The sequence below is a fragment of the Chionomys nivalis genome, chromosome 8 (genome assembly GCF_950005125.1).
Source record: "Chionomys nivalis chromosome 8, mChiNiv1.1, whole genome shotgun sequence".
NCBI classification, from domain to species: domain Eukaryota; kingdom Metazoa; phylum Chordata; class Mammalia; order Rodentia; family Cricetidae; genus Chionomys; species Chionomys nivalis.
Genome location: NC_080093.1, coordinates 71,248,787 through 71,265,110, shown reverse-complemented (window position 1 = coordinate 71,265,110; position 16,324 = coordinate 71,248,787). Strand labels below are relative to the sequence as shown.

General features: G+C 48.1%; 1 protein-coding gene across 1 annotated transcript in view; it reads right to left on the bottom strand.

Moving 5' to 3' along the window:
- The window catches only part of Gtf3c1 (general transcription factor IIIC subunit 1), a 71,670-nt gene that overhangs the window by 26,010 nt on the left and 29,336 nt on the right, over window positions 1–16,324 (bottom strand). The window contains exons 8-19 of the mRNA XM_057777636.1: window positions 15,727–15,842; window positions 14,334–14,640; window positions 13,435–13,643; window positions 10,382–10,518; window positions 9,028–9,181; window positions 6,942–7,045; window positions 5,989–6,173; window positions 5,562–5,831; window positions 5,268–5,413; window positions 4,157–4,254; window positions 3,525–3,621; window positions 3,243–3,420 (exon numbers count right to left, since the gene is read on the bottom strand). Coding sequence (XP_057633619.1) covers window positions 3,243–3,420; window positions 3,525–3,621; window positions 4,157–4,254; window positions 5,268–5,413; window positions 5,562–5,831; window positions 5,989–6,173; window positions 6,942–7,045; window positions 9,028–9,181; window positions 10,382–10,518; window positions 13,435–13,643; window positions 14,334–14,640; window positions 15,727–15,842 — 2,001 coding nt within the window. The remainder of the gene's footprint in view (window positions 1–3,242; window positions 3,421–3,524; window positions 3,622–4,156; window positions 4,255–5,267; window positions 5,414–5,561; window positions 5,832–5,988; window positions 6,174–6,941; window positions 7,046–9,027; window positions 9,182–10,381; window positions 10,519–13,434; window positions 13,644–14,333; window positions 14,641–15,726; window positions 15,843–16,324) is intronic.

Below are 16,324 nucleotides of genomic sequence, written 5' to 3'. Positions count from 1 at the left end.
GTCATTTTTGTTAAAGATGCCATCTCTGAAAGTTAAAAAAAGGGGCCATCATGGGGGTGGGCAATAGAACAAGCAGGGTACAAGAGAGGAAATGGTAAAAACAGGGGGTTTTATTTAGGGCAGGGGAGGGGGATAAATACAGAAGAAGGAGGGTGTAATAAAAATTGTCTGAAAAAGTTATAAGGAATTATCTAAGAACACCTATAATACATGCAAGTCTGTACATTTACATATAGTTTAAATGCAATAATCCCTTCTGGGCTGATAATGCTCCTTTCAAGAGCTATAGACCATCTAACAAAAATCCCAACACCAGGTACGAGAAGCTTTCTTTTGAGTTGTTGGCCAGTATTGTCCAAAAAACTTCTAAAACATTACAGGCTATTGATACTGCCCTTGGTAACCTCTCAGAGGAGGAAGATAAGTCCTTATTGCTGAAGACACCATGTACTTTGGGTACATGTACATGGCTAGATCTGACCTGAAAGCCTGCCCCCTGAGGACTAGCTTCAATGGTACCAAGAGGCACCATACAAGCTTTCAGCTATGATGCCTATGAACCCATCAATGACTAGCATGGCACGATAACTCTAAAGGGCAGTACTGGCACACATACTTTGGCAGTAACCAACACTTTCTAGTTGGACATAAGGCCTGCTCAGAAAGAGGGAAATATTCTTGGTCCTGGAAACCTAGCCAACCACTCAGGGCTAGAAGTCATAGATCTTGGAGGAGAACCTACAACCTCTCTTTACTGATATAATCCTGACTACACTCTAAAGAATTATCTGTATACACTCACAGAGAAGTACAGTTCTCACCTCTCATCAAGGAGACTCTCTTCTAAAACAAACAAAGACCATTATAACAAGCTACAGGCAACCCCAATCAGTTCCAACTAACACATCTACAGCACAACTCCTGCACTGACGCTCAGGGATCACTGTGGAAGAGGAAATGGAAAGACTAAGAGCCAGGAGAACAGGGAGTTTGTTGCCAAGATGAAGCCTCACCAGCATGACTGCCTATAAAAGACCCGAACAAGGATGGCACCAATACCCACACTAATGCAGAAGGGGAGGAACTAAGGAGTGCTGAGAGCAGGAGAAAGCATTTTCCCCAGAGAAGGGCACACCAACTGGCTATCCAATAGGAAATGATCAGCCCTGAAAACATACATTCAAGTAGTATCATATAACCGAGCAGGTTGTACTTATATACTTAGGAATGAATGGCACGCGCGCGCGCGCACACACACACACACACACACACACATATTAAACAACAACTAAATAAAAAGTAGCCACATGATGTAGGTGGGTCTTCTATCTATCTGTTGCTTTCATTGGTTAATTAATAAAGAAAACTGCTTGGCCTGATAGGTCAGAACATAGGTAGGTGGGGAAGACAGAACAGAATGCTGGGAGGAAGAAGGCAGTGAGGCAGACGCCATAGCTCTCTTCTCCAAGATGGACACAGGTTAAGATCCTTCCCAGTAAGCCACCACCTCGTGGTGCTACACACATTAATAGAAATGGGTTAATCAAGATGTGAGAGTTAGCCAGTAAGAGGCTAGAGCTAATGGGCCAAGCAGAGTTTAAATGAATATAATTTGTGTGTTGTTACTTCTGGGGCAAAGCTAGCTGTGCGGGAGCCGGGCGGGATGAAAAGCAGGCTTGCTCGTCTCTTCACTACAGCCACAAATTTGAGAGAGAGCAAGAGGTGGGGGTACATGATAGAGGTTTGAAGAAAGAAGGGGAAAATGATGTAACTATAATCTCAAAAAATAAAAATATACTAAAAAATAAATAAAACTTAAAAACAAAAAGCAAAACAAATGCCCTCCCTGGGCCCAGGAAACAGCACTCTAACGTGGTGTTCAGATGACCTGTGTGCATGCTGGCATTTGAGACACCCTACTTCACAATGTGACAGCATCCTGTGACATAGCGCTTCTCTACGTTACTAGGGGCAGAATCTCCCCAAATGTTTGTTGAGACAATGGATGTCTGATTAATGACTGCAATAAGCCTGTGACATCTCTGCTCATCTAAGAGAGACAAAAAAAAAAAAAAAAAAAAAAAAAAAAAAAAAAAAATGCAATTGTCAGGCCCGAGAAACTGATGCAAATTACATACTGGTTCATAAAATTTTATATAGGTATAAAATACAGGGGAATTAGAATGCTTTAAAAATCTACAGTGGTAAGAGTTTCCCTCACTTTTGAATCCCAAAGCATCACTGAAACATACTGCAGTAAGATCTGTCTGGACTCCTTAAAGCTCCCGAGAGCAATGACACACTACAGTGTGGGCATTCAGTAACTCTCTAGGTGTAAACCCTCTCTAGAGTTTCCCTCATGTGGAGAGAGAGCTCTGATGGTGTCTGTGGGGCTTTGCAGTAGGAGCTGTTCTTGCCCATGTACACTGACAGGATGTTTGCTCCAGAATGGCACTTTGCAATACTCTGGAGATGTGCTAAGGACATCATAGGGGGAAACAGGATGGGGACAAAATGCTAAACAGGCTTTCTGGGACACTTAAACAGCAATGACCATCATAGAAGACAGACATTCAGGGATAAGACTGCTGAGCCCAGCACCGTCAACCCACTTGGTCATTAGTACACAGGGCTCCCTTTCTTATCTTCTTTCTTTCATTCCCAACCCTCAGTCCATTCTCCAAATGGCAGTGGGGTGCGCTTCAAATCACAACATGTGTAAGCATTCCATAGTTTCTTTCTGCTTTTCAAATGATCCTGCACTTCCTACAGAGCCCACAAGTCTGCTCCTAACCCTCCTTCCACTCTCAGCTGCCATGCTCCTTCATCGCCTCCCTAACACACTCAAGGCCTTGGCTCAGGCCACTTCCCTGCCTTGTGTCTTCTCCAGTCCCAGTGGCCTCAGCCTACAGCGCTTAGCTCAGCAGTGGTCTCCTGAGGTGAGCCTCAGCCCTGTTACCACGATCTGCAGTCTACATCTTAACACACTCTGGGTCTCTCTTGACTCCTCCCTCCCTAGAATACAAGTGCCAAGAAAACAGAAGTGACGAACTGAATGATGCTGGATAAATACTGGCTGGTACAGATCATATGCTTGGGTGGGGCTGGAGCCCCAGAGTCAACCCAGCTTAAGGGAGTGGTTTAAATGACAATGAACTCCATGACCCCTAGACTCTCTTCTGGCTCTGTATCCTTGACCACACCAAAGGGAAAAGAAGCAGGGGCCCAGCAAGCCAGGGTACCTAGTGGGGTATTGAGGCAGATACACTGAAGATCAAACCAATAGCTTTCCACATCCTGCATGGAGTCCAAGACGTAGAGACGCCTCTCAAAGGGCCGACTGCTGTGGGCCAGGTTGTAATGTGGATCACAGATGGTGGTGTCCACAATGACTGCATTCTTCTTCAGGAAAACAAAGACCTGCAGAAGACGCCCATCAGGAGAGGAGGCATACAAACATAGGCACCATGATGCTTGGGGTTGGGTAGACATTCAGGCCCACCTCACTGGGCGGACGGCACTACCTGGTCTTTATCCTGGAACTTCTCTGTGGGTCCAAACTGTAGCAGCCCCATGTAGCACAGTCGCTGCAGGTTCTCCACCACCGAGAAAACGTACCGCCTAGAACAGAGGGCAGCTGGTCCTCCACCACACAGTCCACATAGCTCTGAGGCCAGGAAAGGGGATGAGCTGTTCCTTTTTCTTACCTAGTCCCCTAGAGCACTAAGGCCCACAGTCACCGTGGGGCTTGATTTGGAAAGTAGATACAAGGAAACAAACCAAAACATTCTAGTAGCTGTAATTCTTTAGCAGCAAATTTTACTTTTTAAATCAAGTAATAAACATACCAGCTCATGTCTTTGGTGACTATACTACTAAGAACCTTGAGGCTGCGCAGCCTGGCAGGCAATACCTTTCACTTTTCCCAGGTCTGAGCAAGCACTTGGGTGCCTACCTACTGGGATTTCCTCTTTTTTTTTTTTTTTTTTTTTTGATTTTCGAGACAGGGTTTCTCCATAGCTTTTTTGGTTCCTGTCCTGGAACTAGCTCTTGTAGACTAGGTGGCCTCGAACTCACAGAGATCCGCCTGTCTCTGCTCCCGAGTGCTGGGATTAAAGGTGTGCGCCACCACCGCCCGGCTGGGATTTACTCTTACCTCTTATACAGGAGCTGCTGCCGGATGTGCCTGGGAAGGAAGCGGATCAGTGTGTGCTTCTTCAGAGGGTCATTTAGAAAATCCTCCAGGTTGTCCACCTGCAGAGATCACCTGCAGGTTCAGCTCAGCCACAGGGCTCATGAGAAAGAACCTAACACTATGACCTCCCCATGTCTGCTTTGAGTTTCTGTATCTACCCTCCCAGTTCACCCAGCACACAGCAGAGGGCAACAATACACACCAGGCCTGTAAGAAGGCACACAGCTGCTAAAGCCCTTCCTGGAAGCAAAAGGAGCACACTCTAACCAAGAAAGGATGACTGCTAATCCCCTAAGGTCAGTGATTTTGCCTGAGGAGAAGTTTCTGGAAGTATCCACTCACACACCCACTAAAAGTGTCCAACAACATTTCATCTGCCAAAGCAAGAATTGGAACTCCAATGTCCCCAGGTAGAAAATATACTGCTAAATTGTGTCAATGGAGAGGACATACAAGTGTAATCGCAATTCAGTTAAGGACACACACATGCACGTACACACTCACACGAAGACTAGAAGAAAATACACCAACAAAATGAACAGTGAATGACTCTGAGTGATAAGGTTTTGGGTAATTTCTATTTGCTCCTGTTTTGACATTTACCAAGCTTCCAAAAAGTGTTTTACCGTTGCAGCAGATCTATTTATCTTCTTACCTCGTAAATGATATACACACCTCAAGTACACACTACCCATCCACTTAGCCGATTCTCTTATCAATTCTTTTTTTTTTTTTTTTTTTTTTTTGGATTTTCAAGACAGGATTTCTCCGTAGCTTTTTGGTTCCGGTCCTGAAACTAGCTGGCCTTGAACTCACAGAGATCCGCCTGTCTCTGCCTCCCCAGTGCTGGGATTAAAGGCGTGCACCACCACCGTCCAGCTCTCTATTCTAATCTAATCTGTGAGGAATAACAAACATCTGAAATGTCTTCCCTTGACTGACCATCTTGCAGCCCACCCACTACCCAGTCATCCATCACCTGGGAAAGCTCTGAGTACTTTCCCTCCATCATGTGAGTATAGGCTTCTAGCCCCGCTACCCCACATATGGCCTGGCCCAGAGTCACAGGTACCTTGTAGCTCACTTGAACAATTTGGACAAAGATGGAGAGGGGCAGGCAGAGAAGAATGTCACTGACAAGAGCCCAGCCAAAGCCGAAGTCCCTGTGGATCGGGATGGGAGGGACGTAGCGCATCCACGAGATTTCATCCACGTACACTAGGAAAAGCTAAGAGTCACTCCAAGCAGACAGTATGCTCAGGAAAAAACTGTCTCTCCCTGCCTTCCCCCATTACAGGTCTGTGGTTGGCACTTACTTCTGCTCCCCTTACACCTCCACGCCCAGATGCAGGCCACTGGCTCTTACCTATCTCTGTGGAGAGTTCCATTTCTGCCTCCCAGGAGCTGCTTTCCGTGTTGTCTCTGGCTTCAGAGGTGTCCCAGTCATTTCCAGAGGAGGTCTGAGCCCCTAATCTGCTGGACTCCTGTTTTCCTGTTTTCCTCTCACTGTGGTAAGTAGGCTGCTCCCCAGTGTGGCCAGCAGGATGACCGTAGATCAAGTACCACAGGAACAGATGCATCACCCGAAGGCGGGGCATCTTGGGAAGGAACCCTATGGAGCGCCCTAGTCCAGGAACTGTAGGGAGAAAAGTGTGGGCAGTGCTTGAGCAACCCCAGACTGTGTCAGGTCCAGTTCATTCCACAGCTATGCAGGGTCTAGGTGCCAGGGAGGTGATTTATCTACCACCGTGCAGAACAAAGGTGGCAAAGGTGACTATGAAGCTGCTCTTTACCTATGACAGGTTTATAATTTTTGAGTGGGGTTATGCCCATTTTCTCGTCCGTCTTTTTCACCCGTCCGCTTTCTGACTTTAAGGATGTGTTCGGGTCAGAGTCTCCTGATCCACTTGGGACCTCTGGCTCTTGGCTCTCCTCTTCTGCCTCCTCTTGGGGTGCTGGAGTCTGTGGAACTTTAACCCTGCAGGCCAAATGCAGGGTGCAGAAATACATTGGAAACAAAGGCAAGGCTTATCTGCTAGGCCTGGGGTTTCAGAGTACTCAATTGATCATGGGACCAGGCAGACGACACAAGTAAACAGTGTCTAAAACATGAAGCAACTATGTGGAGGAACCTTCAGAGGCTACCTGCCACCAAGAAGGGAAATAAGTCCAGTTTGTTAGGTCTCAGACACCTGCAACCAGGAACATAGAAAACTAATGGCAAATGGTTCAGATACTGAGACCAACCACTGGGGTTCTACCTCCAGGGTGGCCCTCTGTCCACCAGGAACCTAGCCACCTTAAAACTTGTTCCCTCACTGGTAAGTATTCAGCCTCTTAGACTAAGATGAGTGAGACATTGGGAAAACAAGTACAGTGATTTATGCCACGATGAGACTGAGCTTCCTACACGGAAGCATCAATAAGAAGTGCTCTAACTGGTTACATTTACCAGACGGATAAGCAATAGGGCAGGCGGTGTAGCTCAGGAGGGAAAGTGTTGGCCTAGCATATGCAAGGCCCTGGTCCCATCTCCATCCAAAGAAAAAAGAATGTATGTTAGAATAAAGAATACTAGAAGTTCAGAATTGGATCACCATGTAGAGTAGGTGGGCACAAGTCACAGCTGCTAGCCAACAAACCCAGGATCTCATTCAGGTGCACACAAAGCTTTCAGAAGGCTGCTCCACTGGTTGCAGGCTAGAACACAGACCTGGGCAGGGTAACTGTGAGTTCTTCCACTTGCCTGTTTGCTGTGCTGGAGTTGGAGATCCGAAAGCGAACCTGCTCAATAGCACTTCTTACAAGAGGGTCATTCTGGTCCATGGATGGGTGCACGACCAGATCCACCTGTGGGGGAGAGGTTGGAGTGTCCCAGAGGGCAGGGCAGGTTTGAACTATGGTTCCACAGCAAGATTTCCAACACACCCACAATTCAGAGAGAGGTGAAATACATGGCAGGCAGTTTACTGTTTCAGCTGCAAGAATCAGAACTCCTTTGTGGACCATGGGGCTAAGTCTTAGATCCTAAGCCATTGGTCCTGCACTTTCCATGGCCAGGCTGCCACATCTCACCAGCTCTTCTGATAGTGGGACAGCTCCCACACCTGCTCTACTGAGATCCCTGACAGTACATCAACCTGGAAAAGCAAGTGGGGCATAAGAGCAGTCTCTCTGGCTGTGTGTTGCTAGGACCCTGTCAGGGCACCTCTGAACAACTGGCAGAGGATGGAGGGATGCTTTGTTGTTACTTCCCCAGGCAGAATGGTGACAGTGGTTGCTATTTCTCGGATAAAATCTGGGAGTGTAGGAGTCAGGACATTAACTTTAGCCCTGGCAGAAGTGGCACAGGCAGGGGGAACAAGACAGGTCATGAGTGATGAAACATGATGGACTGGGTGCCCCAGGAGTAGCTTTCTATGCTGTCATTGCAGAGTGAAGGGCAGCAGCCCCACCCCCACAGTCCCAGCTCACCATTCTTGCTGGTAAAAAAGAAATTCCATGCCCCCTTCTACACTGCATCCTATACTGCTGACTTCTTTGCAAACGACAGCCAGAGAAATGAAAAGTACTTAGAGATGGCAGCTCCCATTGCCCACTGTCCCAGAGCAGCAGCAAATTCTTCAACAGCCTCAGGGTTAGGGCAAGATGTAGGTATAGGGAAATGGGTTCCAGGCAATCACTGGGAAGACAGCTACTGGGGAATCAAGTCTTGGTGGTAAACTTCAAACCCAGTTCAAAAGCATACAGCTCTCCACTCACTGCCCTGAAGCTGGAGGCTCTATTTCTGTGGTTATGTGACCCTAAACATCGACCTGACATCCTCATCCCCTCCCCCAGGCTGGGTCATTACTAGCCTTCTAGATTAGCACTGGAGAAGTCAATCCTGAGGCCAGATGTCTTCTCAGGCCAAACTAGGGGAGGACTTGTTATCCTCGACAGTGACAACAAGGCAGTCCAACAGAGTAGCTTCTGAAAAACCTACTGAAGTCATGGGTGTCCCTGCTGATGGGGCCTTAATATGTCCTTCAGTGAGACGGATTGGCACATGACTGACTGCCCCTTAAGTGGATTCATAGCAGGCAGCTGTGGAGGAAGGAGGTAGGTCAAGGGGACCTGATGGCTTTATTTTGAAGTGACTTCAGCAGATATAAAAGCCCATGAGTTCTGTCTCCATGCAACAGCAAACTATTTCTTAAGTCATTTTTTGGTATTACTTTGTATATCAGAAGAAACAAAAATTTATGTAAAAGCAGAAATGACCTTGCCTACTTATGAGATAAACAAAGTATCAAAGCAGGGCTCCCTTACAGCTGAGATGGAAAATCCAGTCAGGAATTAAGGGGCTGTGAAGACAGCCCCACTGCTTTCAGTCCTAATGTCCAGCTGTGCCATCCCATTTACTCTGACCCTGAAAAATTGATGCTGTAAAATGTGTGCAAAGTTGCTGAGCTACAGTTACTATGGGAACAGCTCCCATCACAGTACCACAGAAACAGACACATCCCACAGACTGGCCACCACCCTTCCACTGTTTCTGTGGAGAAGGTTCATGCATTCCTAACACTGCCCTACTTAACTGCACCAGGCCTGCTTCCCTCCTCTTCCTCCAGGCTGGACAATTCACTGCTCTAAGGCTCAGGTGGCTGCTCCCAGCTGCCACGGAATGTTGGCAGGATCCCTGCCCTCCACATTAAGAGATAGAATTTGATGTCCCAATCACTACAGCAAAGGATCAATCAAGATACAACAATAACAAGGGATACTAGGTCAGAAAGTTTTCCATAGCATGAGGATGGCTCTGTGGGCATCAGGAGAAGTCCAAGAATTACCTTCTTCTTGATGCCATCTTGAATGACCGTTGTCCGATACAATCTCAAGAGACCCTCCTCAGACAGGTTCCGCACCAAGCGGATAATGGATTTCTTACAGCACTTGGTGGAGACACCCTCTTGCTTCTCCTGGTCCATGATCATCTTCTGAATCCTGGATATCAGAGAAGGTCACATTCCCATTTCAACATGCAGAGACACAAAGAAGTCACAACAGGTCTGTTGGGAACCAGGAAAACTCTGGGAGCTCTTCACATGCTACATAGGGGAGCCTCTTAGAACATGAAATTCCATCTTTTTAGAGTAAACAAACTAGCTGAAGTCAGGCCACTACCCACAGCAGCTCCACAGCACCAGAGATCACACGATCTGACCATGAAAAGGAACAAGGGAAGGGAAAGAGTACTAGAATGAAAACTGTCTCTTTGCCAAGGCGGCATGCTTACTGAACACTAGCGAGGCAAAGTTCTAGTCTCCCACTGTTGGTTTGGTCTGAAGCTCTTTTTGACTCTTCTACTGATCTCTCTCAATCTTCTGATTCACTGTGACATTTCTAGATACCAATCACAGTAAAGCAAGGCCAATATGGACATCAGGACGCCCAAATAAACTTCTCAGGGCACAGAAGGGATCAAGGTGAAGATCTAGCTTATGAGGTCCCTATCCCCAGTCAGCCAGAGACAGAGTAAAAAGGCCCCACATCTGTGACCCTGAAAATGCTGACCCCCCAGAGTGGTGGCTTCTGGAGCTGCAAAGACCAGCCCTTCTTTCCTTAGCACGCAGCCCCACCTGTGCCTCTTGCTATGCCGTTACCTGCAGGCTTCTCAGTTTCCCTTCCCTTGTAACAATTCCCCAGTGTTAGGGTTTGAATGAGATGTGTCTCTACATCTCATGGGTTCAACGACTTGGACCCAGAAGGTGGTGATACCGGGAGGTTCTGGAAACTTTGTAAGATGAGGCCTGGCTGGAAGTAGGTCACTGGAGATAGACCCTGCCCTCTCTTTGCTTCTTGGCTCTCAGGAGGTGAAGCTCTTGGTAGAAATTCCTGCCACCACACACATGGAGCCAAGAGAGCAGAGAACCCCTGAGCCAAAATAAATCTTCCTTCAAGTTATTCTCATGTACCTGTCATGGTCACACAACAGTAACTCACTCAGGTACGGAGAGAAGTCAGTGCAGGCTCCGTGGCGTCTATTATTTTAATTCTCAAGGTCTACCTTCCCCAACAGCAGGAACAAAATCTACACCCTATTGACCACAATGGGACACCATAAAATGCACACGGTGAAGCAGCAGCTCCGAGGCCTTCTCTGGCTGGTAAAGAGGGCAGTGACAGAGACACTGGCACACTTACGTGAACAGGCTCTCAATCAGGCGGAGGTTGGTGACCGCTTCTATGATCAGATTCCTGCGCTTCAGCAGTCGGTATGTTTTGTGAGGCTTGTCCTGGCCTGGGCCATGCCGCCCGCCTTTCTGGGAGCCACCACTCTCCTACATAATGAAAACCCAAGACCAGGGGTCAGAAAGGGTAGGACCAGATAGACACCACACTTGAGGGACACACTCCCTTTTCAAAAGTCAGGTCCTGTTATTCAAGGAGAACCCACCTGGCCAGCTCCCTGCACAAGACCCCACCACCTTCTCAGAGGTACCTGCCAGTCGATGATCAGCTAGTTTGGGATCAGCTAGTTTCAGAGCAGGAGTTGGGCATCACCTACTGCGACGCCTCCAAAAGTAGACAGTACCTCCATGTCTACCTGGCTTCTCCCCAGTGGGCGGGAAGAGGCCAGCACCCTTGCCAAGACTGCTGTCAGGTCATGGAAAACCCAACAGCACCTTCATTACTTCTCATGTCCCCAAGGAGGAAACCAGGGCTCGAGAGGCCAGGACCTGCCCAGGGTCATAGAGGATGAATGTGCACATGCAAGGGCACTGGGACAGGCTTCTGACTTGAACACCAGAGCAAGTTTCTGGAGGCTGAGGCAGAGAAGGCTGGGAGTTCAGACTAGGCTTCCTGGGGGAAAGATGGAAGGAGGGGACAGAAGCCTGTGCTTTCCCCTCATTCCTGACCAAGGCCCAATTCACTGATTTTGTTTTTCTCTTTCAGGCTTATTTATGTGTATATATGTGTCTGTCATATAGGGACAGATGTCCAAAGAGGCCAAAAGAAGGGGTAGAACCCCCCGGAGCTGGAATTACACGCAGTTGTCAGCTACCTAGAGTAGGTGCTGAGAACCGAACCCAGGTCTTCTGTAAGAGCACCAAGTGCTTCTAAGTGCTGAGTCATCTTTTCACCCATAACTTCTTTCAATATTTTAGAAGATTGTGTTAATTTTTATGTCTGAGTATTTGTAAGTCCTGCATGTCTGTGTATCGCACGTATGCAGTACCAGAGGATGCCAGAAAAAGGCATTAGATCCCAAAACTGGAGTCACAAACGGTTGGTTGTAAGTTGCCACAGAGTGCTAGGATTCAAATCCAAGTTTTCTGCCAAAAGCAGCCTGTACTCTTAATTACTGAGTCCTTTCTCCACCCCCTCCTCTCCTTTCATTCTTAAGGTCTATCTACATCATGTGGTAAGGCCAGAATATGAAGCCTGAATGGAAAAAGAATACCTGTTGGTATCATGTGGCAGTCACAGGGCATGTTTACCTGGGTGGCCACGGCTTGGTGCAGTACTTTCAGGAATGGGAATGTATCCCAGGAAGCTACAAGTTGGTGCTGCGATGACAATATAAGAATGGCTGGGCCTAACCTGCTCCCTTGCCCACCACAGGTGCTCCAGGTCAGGCAGGGTTCTCTCACACTAGGGAAGGGAGTTTCGAGGATTTTAGAATGGTCCTTCATGATCAGAGCAACATTTTGGAGGAAACCACCCCAAATAACAGGAGGCTGAAGAAGCAGAGCTGTGCTCTGCCAAATCAGAGCACCGTGGCTATAAAACGAAGTGGTTTTATCAGAAGGAGCAGTGCTACGAGAGAGTACAGCAACTATGCCCTGGGAGGAGGGCCTGCTCTACCAGGAGTAGAGGACCTAAACGTCTCAGGAGGCATTGAGAACCAGTAAAGTGTGGAAAGAGTCTAGACTCCAATCACCGAGTGCCTGACAATTCCGCACAAGGCATGACCAAAGCCCAGGCTGCTCTTCCAGCACAGAATGGAAGCTGGAGCAGTGCCCGTGCTTCACTCCCACAGCAGGTCAGCATCCATCCCATGGCACTGCCTTTCATCCTCACAGCCTAGACTTCACATGTCCCCTCTGGGGCTGTGAAACCGGAATCAAACAGCAGCAAGAACCACCTGGCCACAGGTCTGGTCCACACCAGGCACCAGATCCTCTACTCTGTTTCCAAAGCAATGACAGAATCAGAGGCATCTTCAGGAGACAAGGGACATGGCAAGGTGAAAGGTATCATGTAATAAGCAGGGATTTCTGTGACAACTATTTTTTGTTTGTTTTTGTTTATCAAGACAGGGTTTCTTTGTATAACAGCTCTGGCTGTCCTGGGACTCAAATTATATACCAGATTGGCCTTGAACTCGAGATTCACCTGTCTCTTCTTTTCAAGTTCTGGCATTAAAGGCATGCACCTCCACCGCCTGGCTGGCAATACACTTAGGGTTTGCCCCTGTGGTGTCAGTGGTACTTGAACAGGTGACATCTAGCCAGAATGTACAATTTTGCTTTTCCTTTCTATTTTATACCAAGTGATACTGGCCTAGCATTGAAAGCAAGCTCTTAACTTTGGTTGTGGCCATTCTAAGTCACATGAATTATTGCTTTAAGACTGTCTGACATCATTCTTGAAGCTAAGGGCATGGCTCAGTGGCACTGCACTTGTCTTGCATGCAAAAAGACCTGGGCTCCATCTCTAGCCCCAAAATATAAAGAAAAATTTAAACGCAGTGTAACTAAACACAGTGGCACATGTCCGCAGCATTCAGGAGGCCAAGGCAAGAGTATTGTTTAAGTTTAGGAGTTGGAATACAGCCGGGAAACAGTGAGGTCCTGCTTCAAAATAACAATTATGATAACAAAGCATTCTGCCCTCCACCCATTCAAGGCCATCGATGTATCTCTTCTTAAGTGTGATAATCAAAAAGGCCCAGGCACTCACTACCAACTATCTTCTAAGAGGCAATACTGGCGATCTAAATTAACCAGACAAACTTTCCCTCTGAACTTAAGGGAAAAGACCACCTTATCAAAAGTCACGGAAGTTTTGGGAGTGGGCCTAGCATGGGGCAGAGGCAGCAGATGACACTGTGTCACCCTGTCACGGCCCACGCTGTGCCTGGCAGGTGACATTCTTATTGCTATCACCTACCTGCTCCTGTCCCTGGGACTCAGGCCCAGAACCAAGAGGACTGGCGTCTATCTGCCATAAGCCCCATGGTCATTACTGACCTTGGGGTTATCGAGCCGGACCTCCTCAATCACAGCAATGTCGCCACTGTGATTCTCCATGTTGTTAGGGTCGAAGGATGTATTGAGCTCAGAGGAACTGCTGGTGTTCAGGCCATTCCTAGCACGCGAGCTTCGGCGGGCTCTTTCCTCACCAGTGCCCAGTGCCTTTGGCTTCTTCAGTGGGTGCAGGTTTAGGACTTTCCACCCACCTACAATGAGAATGGGCACAGCTGGTCAGGGGAAAACAAAGAAAAGGGCTTCTCTGCTTAGCAGTCAGAGCAGGCTAGCCCGCGGCCTCCTCAGGCTCACTCTGCAGCCTTGGGGTGCAAAGCTGAACATGAAATTCACAAGTCTATCAACTGTCTACCTTCCATACATGTTTTAAAGCAGGATTTCAAGTCATCCAAGGTCACGTACACCTGAAATCCCAGCACTCAGGAGGCTGACGTGGGAAGGGTGAGTTCTAAGTGGGTTACACAGGGAAGTTCAGTCTCAAACAAGAAAACAAAATACACTGGGTTATAATAGCTCAATTGGGAGGACATTTGAACACCCCTGCCTCCACAGTAGTGTTCTATAAACTAAACCCTAAGTGGTTCTTGAAAGGACTGAGGGAAGGAATGAAGCTCACAGAACTCTATCTCTTTAATAGTAAAACCATGCTGTAAAGAAGGTGTCACTCAAGGAGACTACCTTACAAGTAAGCAGGGCAGGGCACACTCACACGACTCCTCTCCACACCTGTGACAACGGTGTGAAAAGGACACTTCTAGGCCCCAAATGGGGGTAGGACCTAGGGGTCTCCAGGCTGGCTGGGCTGAACAACTGTTTCTTGGTGATGCCCAGCAGTGCCAGGGTGCTTGGCCCTGCCGCCCCCATATGCTTCAAGCAGTCCTTACCCTTAGCTGGAGTGGAGTGATGAGGCTGAGAGCCAGCAACCCCTGAGGCTCTTGAACGCCCCCGGGACCCTCGGCCCTTACGCTTGCCACTGCAGCTGCTCTCCTCCTCACTTTCTGAGTCAGAGAGGAAGGCCTCTTCACCCTCAGGCATGAGGGACTCATCTTGCACTGAGGCTAGGCTCACAGTGGTCAGTAGTTCTCCTCGGGCCTTTTCACGTGCATACTGCCGGCTCAGATCACTCTCCTCTGCAAACACGCAGGAAATGTACTTGGTGGTTCGCTGCCGGCCTTCATCTTCCATGAATCCCTAGGGTAATCACACGGGTTAGCGCGTGGGGGGGGGGGTGTTAATGCCGACAGGTATGCAGGTGGTCCCAGTCTCATAGTGCCTTCCTGTCAGAGCTGGCATTATCCGGACAGTGTTTGCTCTCCGAAGCTAGGAGCTCTTTGTTGATAAGGCCTTGACTTGGTCTTCCATGTACTTCTGTGCCTGACACTGGACCTGGCTCATACACCCAGTTAGGATTTGTCTTGTGCTGATTATGCAGAACCCAGGGTCCTACACACTGCAGACACCCACAACCTTGCAGACCTGTTGTCTGGTTCATCGCCAATCCACGATCATCTTGCCTTCTAAAATAGGAAAGGAGCTTGTCCCTCGGCCTATAGTGAGAAAGTACAGACTTTCTATGTACCCTTCATGTGCCACGGATAGTGCCAAGGTCCCAGTTATACTTACCTTAACTAATAAAGCCCTGCCTTATGAAAAAATGCCCACAGTAGCCCACCAAAGGGTCTGGATAAGTATCGCCTCCTCTCTACCTCCCACCCACCATGACCATTTTCTGTCTTCCTTTGGGCTCAGGATGTGACAGTTTATTCTACCAACGTATTTCTGTCATGAGGTGCTTGCTGTCTCATTACAGGTTCTCAAGCAATGAGAACCACTTGATTTTGGACTAGACTATCCAGAACATACCAAACAACCCTTCCCTTTGTAATTAACTGCCTTAGCTGCTTCACTGCCGTTACAGGAAGCCAACTAACAGCAGCTTTGAATCACAAAAGGGAACACTAGGCCTACAGTTAGCTGCTTTGATGTTTTGAGGTGCCAGGCAGGTCACACCAGTGGGAGGGCAGGCAGCTCATTATAGACACTAGCCAGCTGCAGCTGACTGTCCTCACCCAGGAAGGGGCTGCAAGGGCAGCTGCTATACCATCACTCTCCAGCACTTCAGATTTAAGAAGCAGAACCAGACAGGCACTCAGTGAGGGGGAGGCCTAGTGACCTCATACAGGTTCTGCCTCATGGACACAGTAAGGCCTCTGCTTCTCTGATGTTTAATTCTACTGGCACACGAGATGAGGCACTGTAGGGATGACAGGGCATTACCTTGACAACCTTGAACCTCTGAAGGAGCCGACACAGCATTCTCGCTTCCAGCTTTCCCACGTTCATAGCAACTCGGATCTCAGCTTGGGAAATTCCTTTCGTGCCTCTGCGCTCAACTGTGAATAATACCACGCTTGAACCCCACCACTGCACAGGGGTAGCTGCTCACAGCTACTTCCCTGCTCCCTTGCTAAGCACAGAGTGGAACACAGAAAGCACACCCCGCCCCCCCCCCCCCCAGGAGTGCCCTGCTGCCAGGCTGAAGAGCACTACCTGACCCCAAGAACACCGGCAGCTCCTTTTGGGTTTCTGCTCTCTGGCTCCCCATGCTAACACTGAAGGGAAAGTGAGTAGTGGCTCTATTCAAATCGAGGCGGACCTATAGTCTCTAACTTACCTCCATCACTTTTAAGAAGCAGCAGTAGGAAATTAGCCTTCCCTTATAAATGAACTTACTTAGATAATGAACTTACCCTTTCAAAAAGCATCAAAATAACTTTAAGGGTTTTTTTTTTTTTAATTTTGGCTAGCCTTGAACATGTGATCATCCTGCCTCGGCTCCCAGGCACATGTCCCCATGTCCAGCTCCTGACAACTT